At 37.6% G+C, this 19,284-nt stretch overlaps 1 protein-coding gene across 1 annotated transcript in view; it reads left to right on the forward strand.

The window, feature by feature from the left end:
- LOC107098030 (liprin-beta-2-like) overlaps nt 1–19,284 on the forward strand; it is a 128,060-nt gene that overhangs the window by 50,298 nt on the left and 58,478 nt on the right. The window contains exon 4 of the mRNA XM_015395456.1: nt 17,299–17,382. Within this exon, the coding sequence (XP_015250942.1) occupies nt 17,299–17,382 (84 nt within the window). The remainder of the gene's footprint in view (nt 1–17,298; nt 17,383–19,284) is intronic.

Raw genomic sequence — 19,284 nt, forward strand, 5'->3', positions numbered from 1 at the left:
GCTACGTTATTAATCACTGGTTTTATCATGATACAGCATCATAGAAGTCCGACTTTCTGTCTTCTGTCTCTACACCCAGATTTAGAGCCTGATTGCTGCTTTCTAACTTCTTTTAAGGATTTAATTTCAAGGAAATATTAATATTTTGTTTTTTGAAAAAAACAATGTGTTAGGTTTTGGTTCAATAGGCTATTTTAATTTCAATATGTTGTAATGAACATTTAACCAGTCTGGCCCTTGGCTTGTAGCAAATGTGTTTTTTTGTCCCTCAGTATATTTGACTTCAATGATGTAGACATTGAAAAAGAGGGGCACTGAGATGGGACCTTTGGGAATGCCAGGTGTTTTTATTGTTGTCTATGATGTAAAGTTACCTACCGACATACGAGTTCCTGTTCTTCAATTAAGATTTAAACCAATCAGGTACTGGACCAGAGAGGCCGACCCCATTTCCCATGTGCATAAATAGTGATCAACAGTGTTAAATGCTGCACAAAGGTCCAGTAATGCCAGCATGCGTTCTTCCACACACTGGATTTATATGGATGTCATCTATCACATTAAGAAGGGAAGGCTCTGCACTGTGATCAGCATGAAAACCTGACTGGAAGTCGGATTGATTTGTAGATCTACCATCAAATGTTGTATTTAAGTGCTGCACAGGGTGTTGGTGCAGTTTTCCTTTTCATAGGGTTTCTTTGGTTTTTCCCTTTTTCTCATATTTGATGGTTTTAGGTCATTAAATAAAAGCTATGCAAACCAGTACATGACTTTTTTCAAAGTGTTTTCCCCCTAAACATATAACTAGTTGTACCACATACTGCTGTAAGCATTGCCATTGGGTGTTTTGATATTCGCCGGGAGTCTCTGGTTCATAACAGTAGAAGTATTTTTGCCAATCTTTCTTAAATAATTGTTTGATTCTTCCTATTAAATGATTTTGAGGATGGACAGGCTGCTTATGGTCCTTCTACAGCATCTCAAGCATTGAAAATATGTTTTTTGAATCCAAAGAATCAAAGCAAGTTCTCGCTGTCCTGTAGCATAGATTAAATTGCTCTTGAACATGGGTACAAACTGATAACCAGACAAGTTTGTTTTTGTGGTCGAGAACAGACTACATGAATCAATCTACTGTGGCAGGTTATTGAGTTATTTGCAGCCCAGAGATGACCCAGTGGTTGGAAAGTCCTGCTGGGTTTTCATTATAAAGCAAATTCACTTGTAGCTATGTCTATGAATAACTCAAATTTACCACAAAAATGTTGCTGTTTAATATATTGCAGGTTGACTGTGAAGCTTAACCTACAAAACAGAAATGTAAATTTGCTTTCTGATATTAAGGACATGAATTCTGGTCAATATTATGCCATTTAACTGTGGTGCGTGCACGGTCTGTGCAGCTTTCTGAGTCATCAAGACAAATGACTTGACATTGTTGACATGAACTTGTCTGTAAAATGTAAAGGAAATGCGACCTGAGGCGAGTATTTAAAAGAAAGATTGATGAGACACAGAGACAGGAGACTCCTGCACACTCTGTTTTGAAGTCTTCCAGCACTCTTACTCATACTTGATAAAAAGAGGGACAGAAACTTTGTTTTCCCTATGCTGATCTGTTGCTGCTTTGTTCAGTTTTCTGGCATCCGATGGACCCAAACTGAAGAACAGATGATAGAGAGAGGGAGGGAAAACCCTCCCACTAACCCCCTCCTCCCTGGACTCGGCCATTTGGCTGTCGGACGGACAGAAGAAAGAGAGAAAAAAATAGAGGAAAAGGGCTCTAAAAGGAAAGAAAGAAACAGGGACAGAGGAGGCAGTGTTTGTCCAGAGGAAGAGAACGATTATTCTGTTGGAAACTTTGGAATGAAGAGTAGTTTCTAGGGAAAGAGTGACATTAAGAAGAGAAGGAAAGGAGAGAATAAGGAGGGGGTGAGTAGAGGGGAGTTGTCCCTCTCAGGAGGCAGAGATCATAAAACCCTCCTCCTCCACAGCTGTGAACATCGCAACAGTACTCGCATGCTATTCAGCACTTAGTGACTTCACTCTTACTGTCTGGTGATAAACTTACATACACTAAACATACACAGTCCACCAGAAACAGAAGGAACCAGCCCTGCCAGTGATGGGCTGGGAACATGGAGACTTCCATTGATTTCTACAGGCACTTCTCCTGGCTTAAAAAGGTGAGGACTGCGTCCTTTTCATGTTTGTCTTTTTCATGTCTGTCCATGTTACAGATTCCATGCATTAGATTGGTGCCCTAAAGGTTGTTTTCCCCCTCATTGGCTTTAAGCAAGAAAACTGCTGCTAAAAAGGGAAAGTAGGAACTCTTCTGTTGCTGATTTACTTTGGATGCATGTCATTGTCTTGCTTGCATTGTGTTCTTTCCTGGCGACAGACTATTTTCAGATGTAATTTCCTTTACTGTTCAGAAGCTGAGCTGCATCTTCAAGTTGTCGTGGCGTTGGGAAGACACTCCTGACTAGAGCTGTTATCAGATTAGAAGCGTGATCCATCAGCTGATGGCAATTGACAGGGCTGTGGCCGATCCTGCAAGATTTAATCAGTGAGGGAATGTGCCATCTGAGATGTCATCTCTGGTTAAGCATTTATCATTGCGTGTTTAATCGATTGTGTTGATCTTTATTTTAGGACATATGTTCTATTGTCATAAGTAAAAAAAGGGGCGTATCTCGACATTCCCAACTGTGTTTATGTCGTTACTACATACTTAAAATAAAACAGGCTTTTTTGGATTTTTTTTTTTTTTAGGCACAAACTTTTTATATTGTTTTATTCTTTTTTTTTTTCCTAGTTTGTCCCATTGATATTGCAGATCTTTTTTGCTAGAGACACTTGGCCATGACCTTAGCTACACAGTTTCAGGACAAAGGTCACACTACAGAGGATTAGTAACGTTGCACACAGCTGGTCTAGACTCCAGACGTTTCTTTACATTAATTAAAGAAAAGTTTGTTTAACAATTATTTATAGTCTTCTTGTGTTTGCTAATGAGTATTGGCCGATAATTCAATAGCAATATATTCCTCATTATAATTTGATTCCGTAATGGTGATGTTGACTTTTCCAATACATTACAGCTGCAGTGTTTGTCAGTTGACTAATGTTGCAGGCTTTATGTAGTTTTATGTGTTATTTCTTAAACCAAACATAAATATTATTTTAGTTTTATAAAAATTACAAAATAACTGTCAGCTTGGCAATAAGTAAGGCTTGCATTTTTTGTTTGTATCACATTAATTTATATTATACCGATCAACAATAAGAAATATATCCTGATGCAGTTTCCATAAATGGAAAAAAAAAAAAACGTGCAAAAACTGCTTTCTCACTTGATAATAAATGCAAAAGCAGAGCAGATTTTACTGCGTCCAGTACTGGCCGTTACCAGAGAGACTGGGAGAGTGGAGTGGATTTGCACAGTGGTTGGTGTAAAGTGGCCATGTGGAGATCAGTGAGGGCTAAGGTCCTTATCTGTACATGTTAAGATTGAAAAACAAAAATCAAGACTAATTCAATATGATATGACTGTTATTACACTGCTGCAAATGGTAGAGGTCATCATTTTGGCTTCTGAAAGCGGTGTCACTCAAAATCCACCAAATCATCTATCCAGAAACCCCAGAAGCAGCAACCAGTTTATTTTCATTTTAATATATAAAACATTTCCCTTTTTGTTTTTTTAATTGAAGGGGAAGATGAAAAAATTATTTAGTTTCTAAAGATAAAGGAGAAAATTTATCATAAAAAAACCTTGCTTAACTACATTATGACAAAACAGAGAAAAAAACCGATTACTTTACCAGAATAGCAGGTGAAAATAGGTGCCACTGATGTGCAGAATGAAGCTATTTATTCAACAATATAACTCTTAATACAGTTAATAAAAACAGCAATATTCCTCTAGTCTGTGGAAAAGGAACAGATTCCTGTTCATAAATGTAACAGTTTGTTATATTAATTATGTCCATGTGACTTATTGTGAACTGCTTTTCTGTGTATTCAGATGATTGTGGTTGAAAGTGTGCGGATGAATAATTGCAACAGAACATCCCTATGAAGAACTACTGAAGAAGTCACTAATTGCGATGGAGCTCTAGAATCCTTTTTCTGGACACAAGAAGTTTTATTCACAATAGATAAGGCATTGCTTCCATTTTTGACTGGCTTTAATCCATCAGCTGCAAATTTGCACTGCTGCTTTAATTTCCATCTGTCAAATTAAGTTATGTTGCATATTAAGTATTCTCCCTCTCTGTCATCTGTCATCTCTCCTTCACTTTCTTCTGATTCTTTGGCTGCACGCATTTTTACATACCAGTATGCAACTGATTTTCAAAGATGCTAAATAAAGAAAAGATGATCTGCACCTGCAAAGTATTTCAGGCTTGATCAATCAGATTGCAGGTGTTGAAGGTATAGTGGAGGATTTTTGCGAATTTCTGAAAAGACAAGCCCTCTTCTTTTTTTGTAAAAAATGCACATGCAAAACCCTTTACCCGCTTCTGACTGGGAACGCCTATTAAACCCATGCAAGAGCATGCACAAGCCCATTTCTCCTCATGAACGCTGTGTTTAAAAGTTGCTGTTTGCATCATTCATACAAGCTTACTTTCCATAAGAAGATTTGCATTTTTTCCAAAAAAGTCACACTCGCCACCAGCAAGTGAAAATGGGGACGAGCACACAGGACGGCCTAACATAAACATATCACCAGAATGATTGACAATTAGTAGGAGCAATTATTTTGATGATCCACCTGGGAAAAATAACATCCTCCACTATACCTTTAAGTACATTAATTTGCATGTCCTTTCCCTGCCCAGTATTTTGCATGTTTTGATAATCAACATGTATTCATATAATTTTTCCCTGCTTCGGTATTACATTTCCAAACTATTTCATCTTTGGATTCAACATATTAATTTGTTTTTCCTCTTCATCTCCAATCAGATTCAGTTCTCTTTAGTTACATTCTGTCCTGTTGCTTTTGGTAGCCTAGATTGGGAACACAGTCACAGAGCCACAATTAGACCGATGACCGTACTACCTCCAACAACAATTACATTGTTTCACTCTGCAACTAATAAGGTGTTGTATAGAATATTGACAGCAACAAAACTTGGATGTTTTTTTACTTTTAGTTAACAAGATTCATATATATCATTTATAAGGAACATGTTTGTTTTTTTTTTCTATAGAGCAGCAAGACATTTTTACCAAAAAGTGGGTGGTAGGCTTCATGCTGTCATGCATTCTTAGACACTGGGATCATTAACTGAGTTCCACCCACTCCAGCAGCCATAACTTTTATGACAGTTTCTCAGTGTATATTTTCCCTCTGCAGTACTTCAGATTTGTATAATGTGAATATGTGGAACTTTAGTATGTATCTATTTATTTTATCAGGAAGTGCTAATTTACATCTTTAGTCCTGAGACAGACCCAACACATACAACAAATTCATACATCAAGCGTAGATATACAAAACCTGCTTAGATACAATCACAGTTAAAATGGAGAGCAGGATTGATTAAGGATCCAGCAGGATCGATTTTTTTTAAAGTTTCTTCTCAGTGGTATCTCAAAATCTCCTCTGGAGGAAGCTTTAGTGTTGACACCTCTCACTTGTTTAGGTTTAATTTAGAAAGTTGGGATGGTGCCAAACCACTGTCCTGCAGCTTTTGCATGTGTCCCTGCTCCATCACAACTGAAACAAAAAAGGCACACATACATCCTTGCAATGTCTGTAAATTCAGTAGAAGTCTGGCTATTAACCATTTGTGTTTCAGGTGTGTTGAAGAAGAGATGCAGGACAGTGACTACCCCTGTCGTTATGAATGACTTGATTTATAATGACAATGAATCAAGTCTGATTCGATTGGCTGTGTTTAAAATATGAATAGCCCCACACATTCTCATCTTCATACTTTTGATCTTGTGCTGACTTATGGCATTGAATGTGAAGAAATATCTGTATTCCCTGTCCTCTCTGACCACCTTTAGTAACTTTTATAATTACTTTAACAGAGTTCTCCTCCCCTAAAAGAAGGTTTCACTTTAGCAGATTATCAGATACTGTGGTTTTACATTTTAAAGAATCTTTTCCACTTTTTTTCTCCTATATATCACTAAACAGTCCTGCAGAGAGCATCCATTTAACTTATTCCCCTTCAAAAATGGATGATTTTGTTGATGGGGTTACTAGTTCCCTGCGTACTGCCTTGTACAGTGTAGCCCCTTCGAAAAAGAAACTCTACATACCTACAGAAATCCTACCTTATCTGGAAAAACAGTTTAATGCTTTATAAAATTGCCCTTCATAAAGCAAGAGCAGCAAATGTATCTTCATTAATAGAGGAGAATACGAATAATCCTAGATTTATTTTTAAATCCAGTTGCCAAACTCAGCCAGAGCCATAACTCTTTTCAACCGTCCATTCCCCCTGCAGTAATGATTTTATGTGATGCTATAAAAAATAAGATCATTAGCCCCCCTATAAATATAACTGGTTCATGTCTGGAAGGGGAGGCAGCATCTGAGGTAACCATAGAATCTTAATCGAGTTTAGACTGTTGAAAGTCACTAATGATATGCTCTTATATCTGTACTTGTTCTGATGCATTTTAGTGCTACAGCCCTAACCTATGCTCTATAAAGCAACAATACTACCAACACTTTATCTCACGCCAAGGACTTTTATCCTTAAGACTGGTGCAGTTGATTGTTTTACAGGTTTTGAAACCATGACAGGGGTAACAGTGATGTCAGTGCTAGTTAATATATTTTTTTTTCTCACTTTTTCTGCTTTACTGTTTTTTTAATTTCCTTCTAAACTAACGTAAATAATTAGCGTACACTTCTTAAAAAGATTTATTCTATTTAAAAATGTGTGATGCTTTTTAACCTAGTTCTCCTCTTTTTCAAAAAGCTATTAAAATTAAAGGAGTCACTGCTGTTAACGTATCTTAGAAATACAAAAATATATGTGCGGAACAAGTTTCCTAACTCGTACAAGGTTATGTGGCAGTTTGCTAGAAATAAAACCAAAAAGTAAATAAAAATGAGAAACATCTGACAACACAAAGCATTTTTTCACAGGGATCAGATTTAAAGAACCTGGACAGCATTGCCATCACTGACCATAGAAAATTTCCACACATTTCCTCGGAGATTATAGCTCTGTTTCTTTTCCTTCCATCCTCACCCTAGGCGATGACAGACAGATAAAAACAGGCCGCCCTGGTTTTCTTTATCAGCCCTTTCAAGTGCTGTGTCACCATCCTTAAATGGTTCTGCTCTCCCGAAGTCTAACGGGAAAGTCAGCGATTACAGCAGCTTTTCCACTTGAGCGATTCACCAGAGGTTATAGTGTAACATTGCTGCAAAACTAAATTTAAAGTTCTGAGTACTTTACTATCTTTGTGTTTAATCATACTGAGATAAGTTCAGCACATTCATTTAGTCACATCAGAAGGCTCCATCTATAAAAATCTAACTTTTCTCACCACAGCTAATGTATCACAGGTGTATATACAAAGTCTTAAAAGTGTTTTGACTTCAGTCTTATGTCCATTGCTGACCAAAAATAGTTCACTACTTTTTCTGCCTCTAACACTTAATATTCTTTCTGTGCACACCACAGTTGTAGAAAAGTTAAGAAAAACTGTAATATCCCTGCCCCAACTGAAGGAGCTGATAGGATTTTTAAGCATAAGCATGCGTACAAACCTTAATCTAGCTTTTTGGGAATTTGCATTTAGCTTAAGGACACTGTTTGACTGGAAAGCAAAACTATTTGTATTCTTTTCCACACTGAGTCATCAGTATGGTGTCAGTAAGGGCCAGGTACTTTATACCTGCCACACATTTTCGGGCTCTGGCTTTCATGTGTTCTGGTCTATCACCGATAATTATTACAGGGCTTCCTAAATGTCCTGATTCTGCTCTATTTGTCTGCGGTATTCCTGTATCCCCCTACTCCTTGCTGCTGCAGTTGTTTGAACCTTTGTTCCCTTGTGCGCTTCCCCTGCCTGCTTCCTATTCACAGCCCATTCATCCCACCTGTGATCCTGGCTTTACATATTGCTCTCTGGCTGGCAAGAGTTGCCAGATTATTGAAAGCCACTGTGTGAGTAAAAGTCCGAGTTTATTTCTCTGCCTGATCGCAATCAGGTTTTGCCTCCTGGATTTACCTGTTCTCCCATGCCCTGGTTGGATATTCTTCTGGCTTTGGATTTCTGTACATCAACACTGCTTCTGCCTACTGTTTACCTTCTCTTACAGTAACTTTTCCCTTGGTTTTTCAGCGTTTTTCTGCCTCTCCATGCTTGGCATAGTTTATCTGCCCTGGCTGTCAATTTAAGCCTGTTCTTCAGATTTTGTCTTCCATCACCCACAACTTCGACCCAGGTTCTGTTCTGCAATCTCAGAGTTCTGCCTTTTCCTCGGTCTTGTTCACCCAAGATATACCCCTGTGTACTGTGCTATTGGAGCTTCTATACTGCAAAAATTTCACAGCTAAGACTTTTTGTTCTAAGAATATATACAAAGATTTCAATAAGTTTTACCAAGTGCAGTGTCTTACTGCACTGGCAGAATGTTGCACTAACTTGAGTACCATATTCTCAATGGAAGATTAATAATCTGTCATGCGTAATGCATCACTGAGCTGTTAAGCCTGGCCTTGGAGTGTCCATGAGGTCCCGACTGCCAAGTTACGTCATTTTAACACCTGTGGTAGGGAAAAAAATAAGTCTCCTATTAATTACCTTTTACATACATTGATTTATGAGTCCTGATTTCCATTCATTCAGGCCAAAGTTGCAAGACTACAAGGTGTCTAAGGGATGGTAATCCTTTTAGCGAGTGTTTCGAACCCAAATATTCATTATCATAACAAGCTGAACTGTTTCTCAGGATTTGTTATTCATAACATTATTCACTTATTTGACTTTTTACAGCACTAGTGGCTAATTTTTCTGACAGTAGGCTGACAGGAAATGGGGTATGAGAGAGGGGGAGAGACATGCAGCAAAGGACCACAGGCTGGATTCGAACCTGGGTCGTACATGGGTTGTGCTCACTAACCACTGCACCACCTGCACATTATTCATAACATTATTCTGCTTGCTGGGGCTGTAATTGTATTCACTTGGACAACTTCCCACAGAAAAATATGGCGGATAAACAACTTCTTCTCCTGGCAATGGTTCCAACATGTATATCTAGATACATCTTATGATTGGTCTTGTAAATATCCCTATTATCTGCATGCGGATTGCAAGAAACTCTTGAACAGTAATTACTCTCACTCTTGGGCGACAGAAAAAGGCTCTGAAAATGTCGAAAACGGCTGTTTTTCTACTTCTACATAATGTGTGGTGTTATTGGCTTATGGTCTGTGCCGAACACGCCCTCCTAGAGTTTGCCAAAATATTTGGTACAGGTGTAGAAGCCGCACAGATTATAAAATACAAATATGGCATTCCCCATGCCTTATTTCTATGTGGAAATTGTGTCAAGAATAACCCAGCCTTAAGTATCCTCCTCCAAGTGGATACATTATGCCTAAAAACTCTGCCATAGGGCTATCTGGGAACTCATGGGGAATATCCCGCCTGACCCATTCAAGCCCTGAACTGATGTTAACGCATGCGTGGAACAAGTTCTTTGTGCTTCCATGGCTGTCTATGTTGATGACAATGGAAATGCCATTGCCATCTTGTTTGTGAGATTTAATATTTTTTTTTAGTTTGTCAATAAATTAAGATGGTGATATTGGACATCTTTTTGAAGTAAATACTTTCTTTAAAGTGAACTACACCAGGTGTCCTCCATGTGCTGCTCTCCCTCACTCTATATCAGAGGGACAATTAGACATTTTCTAAAGAAGAATTAGGTTATAGTCATGTCACTTCTAGTTGGGTCTCAGGTTATGAAAAAATAAACTGTTTTTAAAGAACATGTTAAAAACAGGCGATAGTACCAGCCCTGGTAAAGCACTGGAAACATTTTGGCGGTAAAAACCTAATACTGTTTAGATGTTTGAACCATCCCACTGTGTTGTTTTAGGCTCCTTAACATCTGTAATACTGAGCCTGCCCTCCCTGCAGAGGAAGCTTAATTTAGTCAGGATGTTGTTACTGTAATGTCCCATATCTGTGCATCATAGCTGAAGGTTGAAACATAGACAAGTAATTTAAAGGACAGTTTTGCTTTTGAACTCTGCTTAGACAGGCTGCAGCTGCACCCTGTTAACTTTAGATACAGTAGAATGTCAGTCCATTTATTGTCTGCAGTTCTGAGTACTTGGAGAAAAGGGGCAAAGTAAAATCCCGTACTTTAGCTAGAGATCCACCCTCAGTCTGATGCAGTTTTACTCTGGACAAAGCACTGAAAAAAAATTTCATCCTGATGAAGTAATTTTTCCTTAAAATAAGTGCATTTGTGTTTGGATTGAGGAGGTAAAAGAGACATCTTGCCAATGTAACAAGACAATTTACACTTAAAATAAGAAAACACAATTGCATTCTCTTATTTCAAGTGCATATTATCTAATTATCTTATTTTAAGAGTAAAATTACTCATTCTGTTGGCAAACTATCTCATTAAATACACTTAATTTTAGAAATTTTTACTTATTTCTACATAATTTTTCACCGTGCAGCGTCCCCTCCCCCTATAGACTAAGACAGATTGCCTTCAGAATTCATCTCCAATAAAAAAAACATTAAAAAAATAATTTATACCACATACAAAATACACAAATGTTTTAGAAGTGAATGTTGAATAGATAATACATTGGCCTAACAACACTGTTAACTGCAAACAATTGCTTTTTTTTGCCTACATTTTAACAGAACTTCGTTTTATTTTTAACTTGTTTGGTGATTAATAGGACAACGAAACCTTATTACCAACTTATGTAATGCTATCTTATATACTACAGCTAAACCAACACATACATGGAGCAATAATGCAAGTTTTAAAGGCAAGCATATCCCTGTGAGCAATTAACTGTGGCTTACCTTGGTAATTGAAGCCAGACTAGTGGACAGACAGAATTCTACCAAATGTGCACACGTGTAATAAATACCGATACTACCTGTTTTATTTGAAACACACGCACATTAAGTACTTTCACGCATTTCAAATGTTTTATGGGTGCAAATTTAATACCATGAGGCCTCCAATTTGTCACAGCCATGAGTGCATGCTTGTTCTCTCTGCCCATGGCATGCTTTTTATGAGCCAATAGATCCTTTCCTACGCGCATGTGGACCTGTGCACGCATGTCAATGTTTGTCACTCTAAGGGTGGAAAAAACTTGAGAAAATAAACAGCTGGTGATTGGCTAGGTGGTGTGCTGAGAGCCTCAGCAGTTGTTTTTGCTGTAGCTATATAAAAGACGTAATAAACCATAGTATAGGGCTAATACATACTTTTTATTACTAATCAGGACCTAACAGTTCACTTTTATAAACAACTTGTAACTAGTGTTGCACCGATACCAGTATCGGCTGAGGCCTCGATCCAGCACTAAAATGGTGGTATCGGCATAAGGCAAATACCAACAAATAGAGCACAGATACCATTTTGAGAGCCAAAAGTTTATTCAACTATTGTCACCCATTCCAGGTAAGTAATGAAAAGTTCTACTGGATTCACTTTGTATTAGTCTTTTTCCTGCTTCACAAAGGAAGGCAGCAGCTTCACAAATCCAAGTAGTATGCAGTTCTTCATGTATATATAGCAGTGTTTGACGTCATACACGCACCGCTTTCTTTTTAAAAGATAGAAATATAAAAAATATAACCACGGATGTCCGGGGGTCAGTGATTTGCCTACATGTTATGAATGCTGGCGTACCATAAAGAATAAATGATGAACAGTTTAGTTTGCGTCTTCAAACCGTTACCCATTGGAAGACGATACTTGGATATAACTTAACCAAACATTTTCAGAACAGCTCCAAATGACACAAAACTAATATGGCTGAGTAGAACATGATGTAATAACATAAAATCAAGAGGCCAATGTAAAAAAAGAAAAAAAAAAAAAGAAAAAAGGCGTTCCCCTTTAAATGGGATAAACCACGTTTAAAAATGTGCACACATGAAAACCCCCGAGGGTCAGAGACTCTCCCACCACAGTCTCCTAAAATCCTGTGGGAAACACTGTATACACACACATCAATTTCAAACAGATGGTATCGGTATTTGCCAATGCTGCACAGCCAAGTATCGGGTATCGGGCCAAAAAATGGCATCTGCGCAACACTAGTTGTAACTATTCGGCACGTTGATGAGCTGTTTGTTTTTGTTTTTTTGTTCACAGGTACTGTTTTCCGCCCTTATGCGGCAGAGTGATTGTCATAATTGACATCAAGATCTGAAATTTCACCAGGATGTCTTCAAATAGCCTAACAACACACATGCATATTTTTTTCTAGCTTAAGAATCTTTGATTCACGGCGCAACCGTACAATATCCAAACTACTTCTTCTTCAGAACGTTACCGAATATTTCTCATAGCAGGAGGCTCTGTGACGTTAGTGACTCTGTTGCATCTCAGCTACTAAATGTAAAAATTTCACAGAACTTGATGTTCAAAAACCTGAACTATTGCTTTAAGCAGAACTGCACGTATTATTTATTTAGTATGCATGTGCACGTTTTGCACAATTCTGAGTTCATACTTCCCTGGCCATAATGTTGATGACCGATTTCAACTTATCCTTCCTGATTTGGGATAAAGAAAGGGAAAAGGGTCTTGGGTGCTTCGGTGGCACAGTGGTTAGCGCGCATGACCCATGTATGGAGCCCTAAGTCCTCGACATGGCCGACGCTGGGTCGAATCCGACCTGTGGTCCTTTTCCGCATGTGTATGCCCCTATCTTGTACCCCCTTTCCTGTACAAAAAAAAACAACAAACAAAAAAAAAAACAAGTCATTAGTGCTGGGGCTGCACAGTGGTGCAGTTGATAACACTGTTGCCTTACAGCAAGAAGGTTCCGGGTTTGATTCCCAGCCCAGGGTCTTCCTGCAAGGAGCATGCATGTTCTCTCTGTGCATGTGTGGGTTTTCTCCAGGTACCCTGGCTTCCTCTGACAGTTCAAAAACATGACTGTTAGGTTAATTTCTTCTTATTGCCAGAGGAACCGATTGAATAATAGAATTTAAGAAGAAGCAGCTTTAGACCAAAAGCAAAGATGGATGGAAGAGGATCCCCAATCTGAAAACAAAAAAAAACTGTAGCTGCATTGTTTGAGTTTCTTCAGCTCCTGAGTGTACAAGAGCATCTCTTCCTTTTGTACTGGAGTAAATGGCAGACGGCCGAGAGTCTAGCTAAGAGCGTGATTGTGCTTCTTTTCCTGTTCTTTTCCTGTTTAGCCATAGGGCTTCAAATATATCCATAACAGTTTATGCAAGACCCTTTTTGTTCCACTGAAAGGTCAGAGGTAGAAGCAGAGAAGTCTTATGAAAATGTTATCGTAAGCCTGGGTGACAGTGGGGGCCTGTTTCAAGATAAATGAGACTTGAATGAGTCAGATGATGTCTCATAGGAATGCATCATGTGCTTTGAACAGAGATGATTCTGTGAGCTTGTTGCGTACATGCTGGCTATCTTACCTACAGTAACCCTGAAAGTGGGTGAAAATAGAACATAGGTTCAGGTTGATTTTTCTGAAATGATAACCATGTTTCTACAGAGTAGATGACAACTAGGGGGTTTACAGTGTGGTACTAATGACTAATCATATTCTATATAACTTTGTTTGCCAACTTTCTAAAGAAATATTGCCTCATGCTTTTAATTTTGATTTATCGTGATATTCTATGTTATGAATGTATTTTTTGTTTGAAAAAAATTTGTGGAAAAATGAAAGTTTAGATGCCTGCAAATAGGGTACACAGGTGTAAACACATGAATTGCTCTTGCAAATTCATGTTCTGTCAGCATGAATACCATTTTTTTCTTTTAAGATAACTGTGTTATCTTTACTATCTTTTTTTTAAAATTATAATTAATGTTGGTGCTTAAGTTCCCTGTCATATTATATTTTTTTCTTTTTTAATCATCTTAATTTTTTTTTTTAATATATGTTCTTACATATTGATTTAATCAATAACGTGGTCTAAGTCCAGGTCAGAACATGGACTTTCAACATGCATCAGTAAAAGCACATGTTGACCAATGGTCTTTTTATTTTGGTTATTTTGTTTTTGTTTTTTACATGCAGTTTTACCAAAAGCTAACACCAGTGGGGTTAAAACTCTTTGCACGTTGGGCCAAAATGGGTAAGTTTTAGGCACCCAAGGTCCATAAATCAAATGAGAAAAAAAGCTATATATGGTAGGTTTCAGAGAGTCTCAGATGTCTGCTTTAATTGTACATGGCTGTATGGTTCCTTAAATGTTTGGATCAATGATTTATTTCTTTATGATTTTTTATTTTATTTTTGGCAATAACATTGCGAATATTCTTTTGTAAATATTTGCTGTATTTCATAGGACTAACAATCCCATTAATCGTGGTTAATCGATTATTGAAAAAAAAAATTAATAAACTGATTTAGTAATGGATTAATTGTTGACTAGAGTAAAGAGAATTTGCAGCCATGGAAACACGACTTGAGCTGAAAGAACAACCCACTTAGACCAAAATTGTAAAAAAAAAAAAAAAAAAAAAAAGTTAAATATTTTGCATTTAAAATAAAATAAAAGCACTCTACCGCAAGTGGAAAAATTTGTTTTACCTTGAAGGATCTCCTGTAGCGGACTATCTTACCATAGATTCTGACTGAAGACTCTGTGGTTGTACACAGTCTAAAAAAGAGGATGCTGATGGTTATCCATAATGATCTTAATTACATGAATTTATTTTTGTACAATAATCCAGAGGTTTTAGAAGAGGCGCCTGAACAGAGGCAACCTTTTTTCTTTACGCAATTTGCTCTGATGCTGTTAATCACCCTCTCTCCACCATACTTAGAGAAGATAATCAGCATCTTGCTGCTCTGTCCCTTTTAGTGTTGTCACAATATAAAAAAACTGCAAATTCTATATCAGTACTAAGGAAAGTTTTGTACACTTGATACAAAATCATAGGGATAAAAAATGACAAATGACTAAAGGCATGAAAAATATTTTTGTTAACATGAAAAGTCTTTTTTAAAGTCTGGATTTAGAATCAAAGATTACTGAATAATAAATACAAAAATGATTGTCCCACATATTTGATAATATTTTAAGGATATCTGATTTGTTACAGTTTAATGTAGAAATATTCCAGTAATATTAAATGAAACAACAAAACAAAATCTAATAACAGCAAATAGATGGCTTCACAGTTACGTTTCCTGTCCTGTCTGCTGTTTATATGAAGGCTGAGCTGTTTATACTCCTTCAGCACCTCACTTCCTTTGGGTTTAACTTATTTCTATTACTCCTGAAATCTGCAGTCATCTAAGTTGGTGTTTGTTTTTTTTCGCAAGTCATAGAGGCACAGAGTAAAACAGGTAATTGTACTGTCTCCCTATAGCACTCTATGCACAACTGTTTAATCTCACAAATGGCCCCCTAGGCCACACTTTGAACACTCCTCACTCTCTCATTCTCCTACCGCGGTTCATCTTCTACTCTTTTAGTGGCACAAAACAACTTGCTCTTTCTGACATGAGACAAGTACTATTTAAAAAAAAAAAAAAAAGAAGAAAACATTGCAATTGGTTTTACTTCGTAGCCCAGGCAACAGGTAGAGATGATTTTCCTGTAAGTGCAAGAAAAATGTGCAGAGATCCAGGAATGTATGGAAAGAGACCTGGAGGGAAAGGCCTTTATTACTTCATAACAGTGTCTGATCCCCAAAATATAACTGTTGCTTCTCAAACGTCTGACAAATGTAGTGGTTAAGAAAAAAAGCATGTAAGTTAAAACGTATGTGTTCATAAAGTATGAATTATATTTCCATTGTGCTGATCGTCTAAGTAAAAACTTCGACAAAGGCAGCTTATATTGGGCTGCATTTCTGCTGTAGCTTAATTTGCATGAAGCTACTTTGTAGAAAAATGCAGAATGTTTGTTTTTTTCTTGTTTATTGCAAGTTCTTCAAAGCAAAATGCTTTCAAAGACATTGAGAAGAATGACTGGCATTTTTCAGATTTAACCATTTGATAAGGCTTCATGTCATCAAACCATCTCTTATCATCTTAAGCCGCTGTCACACCCTGACGATTTAACCAGCATATGCCTAGTGTATTAAAACTCTGGCAAAAATACGTTAAGTGTAAATTACTCATAAGTCGTGATGTATAGCTTATCCAAAACCAAAGAGTAACTTGTGCATAACTTATGCGTAACTTATGCGTAACTTATGCGTAACTTATGCGTAACTTATCAAGAACTTATCAAGATCTTATCAAGATCTTATCAAGATCTTCGCATATCGACATATTTGACGTGTTCCAGATGACCACTGAATGTGTTTCTAACTTCCAGCTACTGTTTAATGGCATACTGGCAGCGTTTTGGTATAAAGGGGGTTCACAGGACTGGAGGAAACCATCAGTTCTCCTCCAGACTTCATCACCATCATAGGGTGAGCGTGAAGGAGAGTGTGATGGATCCTCCCTGCGTTCACGCCCACAGGCACAACCAACAAACCTAGCAGGCATCATGCTGAATCTAAAAAGCAGCTAGGTTAATACTGTGATCAAAGAAATCTTTTCATGCAGGCCGGGCGCCTCTGGGTGCATTGCTGCCCCCCTCAGGAGACTGGCTTGTGCATTATTTCATGCACACTGCCGCTGCCGTGCGTCCTTGGAAATAAGTTCTGGACTTGTTATAAATATGCTATGTATACGCCCAAGATTGAAAAAAAATTAATAGAGAGTTTAGCGTACTGTATGCCACAGTTTTAGAAGATTCTGGGGCGTCAGGCATAACCTGGCTAAATCGGCAAGGTTTGGCACGGACTTTACATTTGCATTTATTTATTTTTTTTTGGCTACCCTGTCAGGTTTCAGTCTGAGCCCAACGGTGCAGTTTTTGGATTTCCGCTTATTGGACTGAATTTCAAGAGATCAAATGGAGCTCAACATGGCTTAACTTGTGTTTCATGTCAGTCGGGTTAAACAAAGCTAAATTTCCAGTAGCTTTACCTTGAAAAATCCAGAACTTCTCCAGTCAGTTCTTTGTGTGCTTTTCTTGAGGTTTCACCCATAAGCTCCCTATAAATCTGCATGTTGCTTTCTCGTTTGTTGTGTCCAGGTGAGCTGTTCTCCAGCCAATAATGAAACCTATCAGGAACGACTGCTTCGACTAGAAGGAGACAAGGAATCTCTGGTTTTACAGGTCAGAGCTGAATAATCTGTCATTTCAAATGTTTGTGAATCTATATAAAGCACTTTACCTCTGATGTTATTATTTTAATTGTTATTCGGATCCAATAATGTCTCCCCGGCAGTCTTTAGCCCAACTTTAAAAACAGACTCAGCTTACATGGTCTGCGTTTAAGGATCTTAAGTTGTTTTGGCTTATTTCATGACAAATCATGCCCAGACACTTTCTCATCCTCCTGTGAAAACTGACAACTTCCACAACAGCTTTAATGTCAAGACTGTAAAACTTAAGCATGATAATTATAGGACTTGGAGCTCTGTGTTGTCAACAGGTTCCCTCTGTGCTCAGATCAGCCTAATAGCTGGTTCAGGCAGCTGGGATCTCCACAGTCTGTCTTTAAATTCTTTATATTTAATTTGCTGTTATCAGACTCTTGCTCTTGCTGCCTGGTTCCCGTCTGTTTTTTTCTTTTTTCTCTCCAGTGCACACGCTCAGCTGAACGACCCCAGCTCACTAAGTTATCATAAAGTCCGTATCTCATTCCTTGCCGCCACCTCTCCCCCACATGCACACCTACTTGTTACACATTCCTCATCTGACATCAGCTCTGATTGGCTGATAACCAGGATGACCGGGACTTCTGTTTCTTTCAGGGAGGATTTAATTGGTTGTTGACAGTTTCTCTCTCTTGTGGGTTTCCGCTTTACTTTCTCCTTACCTGCTTCTACTTCTGGACTGCATATATGAAGCATTGCTCTGCTTCAGCTTTTATTCCTCTTTTATTTAACGGATAAGACCTCTGTGGTTGGTATAAAACGACCACATTGTTCAATAAGTAACTGTTTTCCTTAGTTCTCACCAGAGGTAAGAACTGACTTTAAACTTCCTTTTTACAGTTTATACAGTCTTACTGAAGCTGTTTGAAAAAATTTTTGTAGTGTTAAGTTATACTTATTTCAACCATCAGGTATTACATAAGAGTTAGATATTTCTATGTTTAGTATTATCTTACAAAGCAAACATAGATTTTATTTCTATGCGTTTGGTGCTTTGTTAGGAAGGACAGGAGGTTAAATCCCTTAACGAGTGTTGAGTCAAAAAGTTGGCTGTTCGACAGGAAATTTCTGCCGGGCTGAAAGTCGGGGAAGGGACGGAGAATCAGCTGCTGTCAGATGGATTTGGCACACTGCTGTGAAGGAAGACGGGTTGAAGTGCGTTTGGCAGGAGGGGATTTTGTTGTCTGGGAGATTATAGGAACTGTGAAGCCAATTCCAGAGTGACAAGCTGCTGAGTAAATGAATGTTGCCGTGGAGTTTATTATTTATATAGGCTGGTAGAGATGTGTGGACATTACAGAAAGTCCTGTTCAGTTTACTGACCGTAGCTTAATTCTTAGATATACACAACGCCTTATAGATGAATCCTTTCATTTTTAAAGTTTTACATTTTAAACCAAATAATTAAACACCATCATAGTATTTTTTTCAATATTTCATGTGATTACTTAGCTAACAAAACACAAATGTTATTATTGTGAAGTGAAAGAAAAAATATTATTTCCTGAGGACAAGAATAAATTCACTTTCCGAATACATCAACAACTTTTTTTGAAAGCCTGATATTTTATCACGGCAGGTGGACAAATGGTACATTTGCATATTGTTTATTTGCGTTTGGTATTTTGTTATATTTTAATATTTTATTGTTACATCTGTATTAAATACTGACTGAATACAAAAAAAAATATTATAAAACTGATTTATAAGATGTAACAAAAAAGGAACCTATTAGGTTAATGGAGAAAATAAGATGGTGAAAATATGTGAAGCTGTTATTCAATTCAATTCAGTTTATTTATGTAGCACCATTTCACAACACGTCATCTCAAGGCACTTTACAGTTCAACCAGATCAT

This window comes from Cyprinodon variegatus, unplaced genomic scaffold, assembly GCF_000732505.1.
Source record: "Cyprinodon variegatus isolate N-32 unplaced genomic scaffold, C_variegatus-1.0 Scaffold741, whole genome shotgun sequence".
Classification (NCBI taxonomy): domain Eukaryota; kingdom Metazoa; phylum Chordata; class Actinopteri; order Cyprinodontiformes; family Cyprinodontidae; genus Cyprinodon; species Cyprinodon variegatus.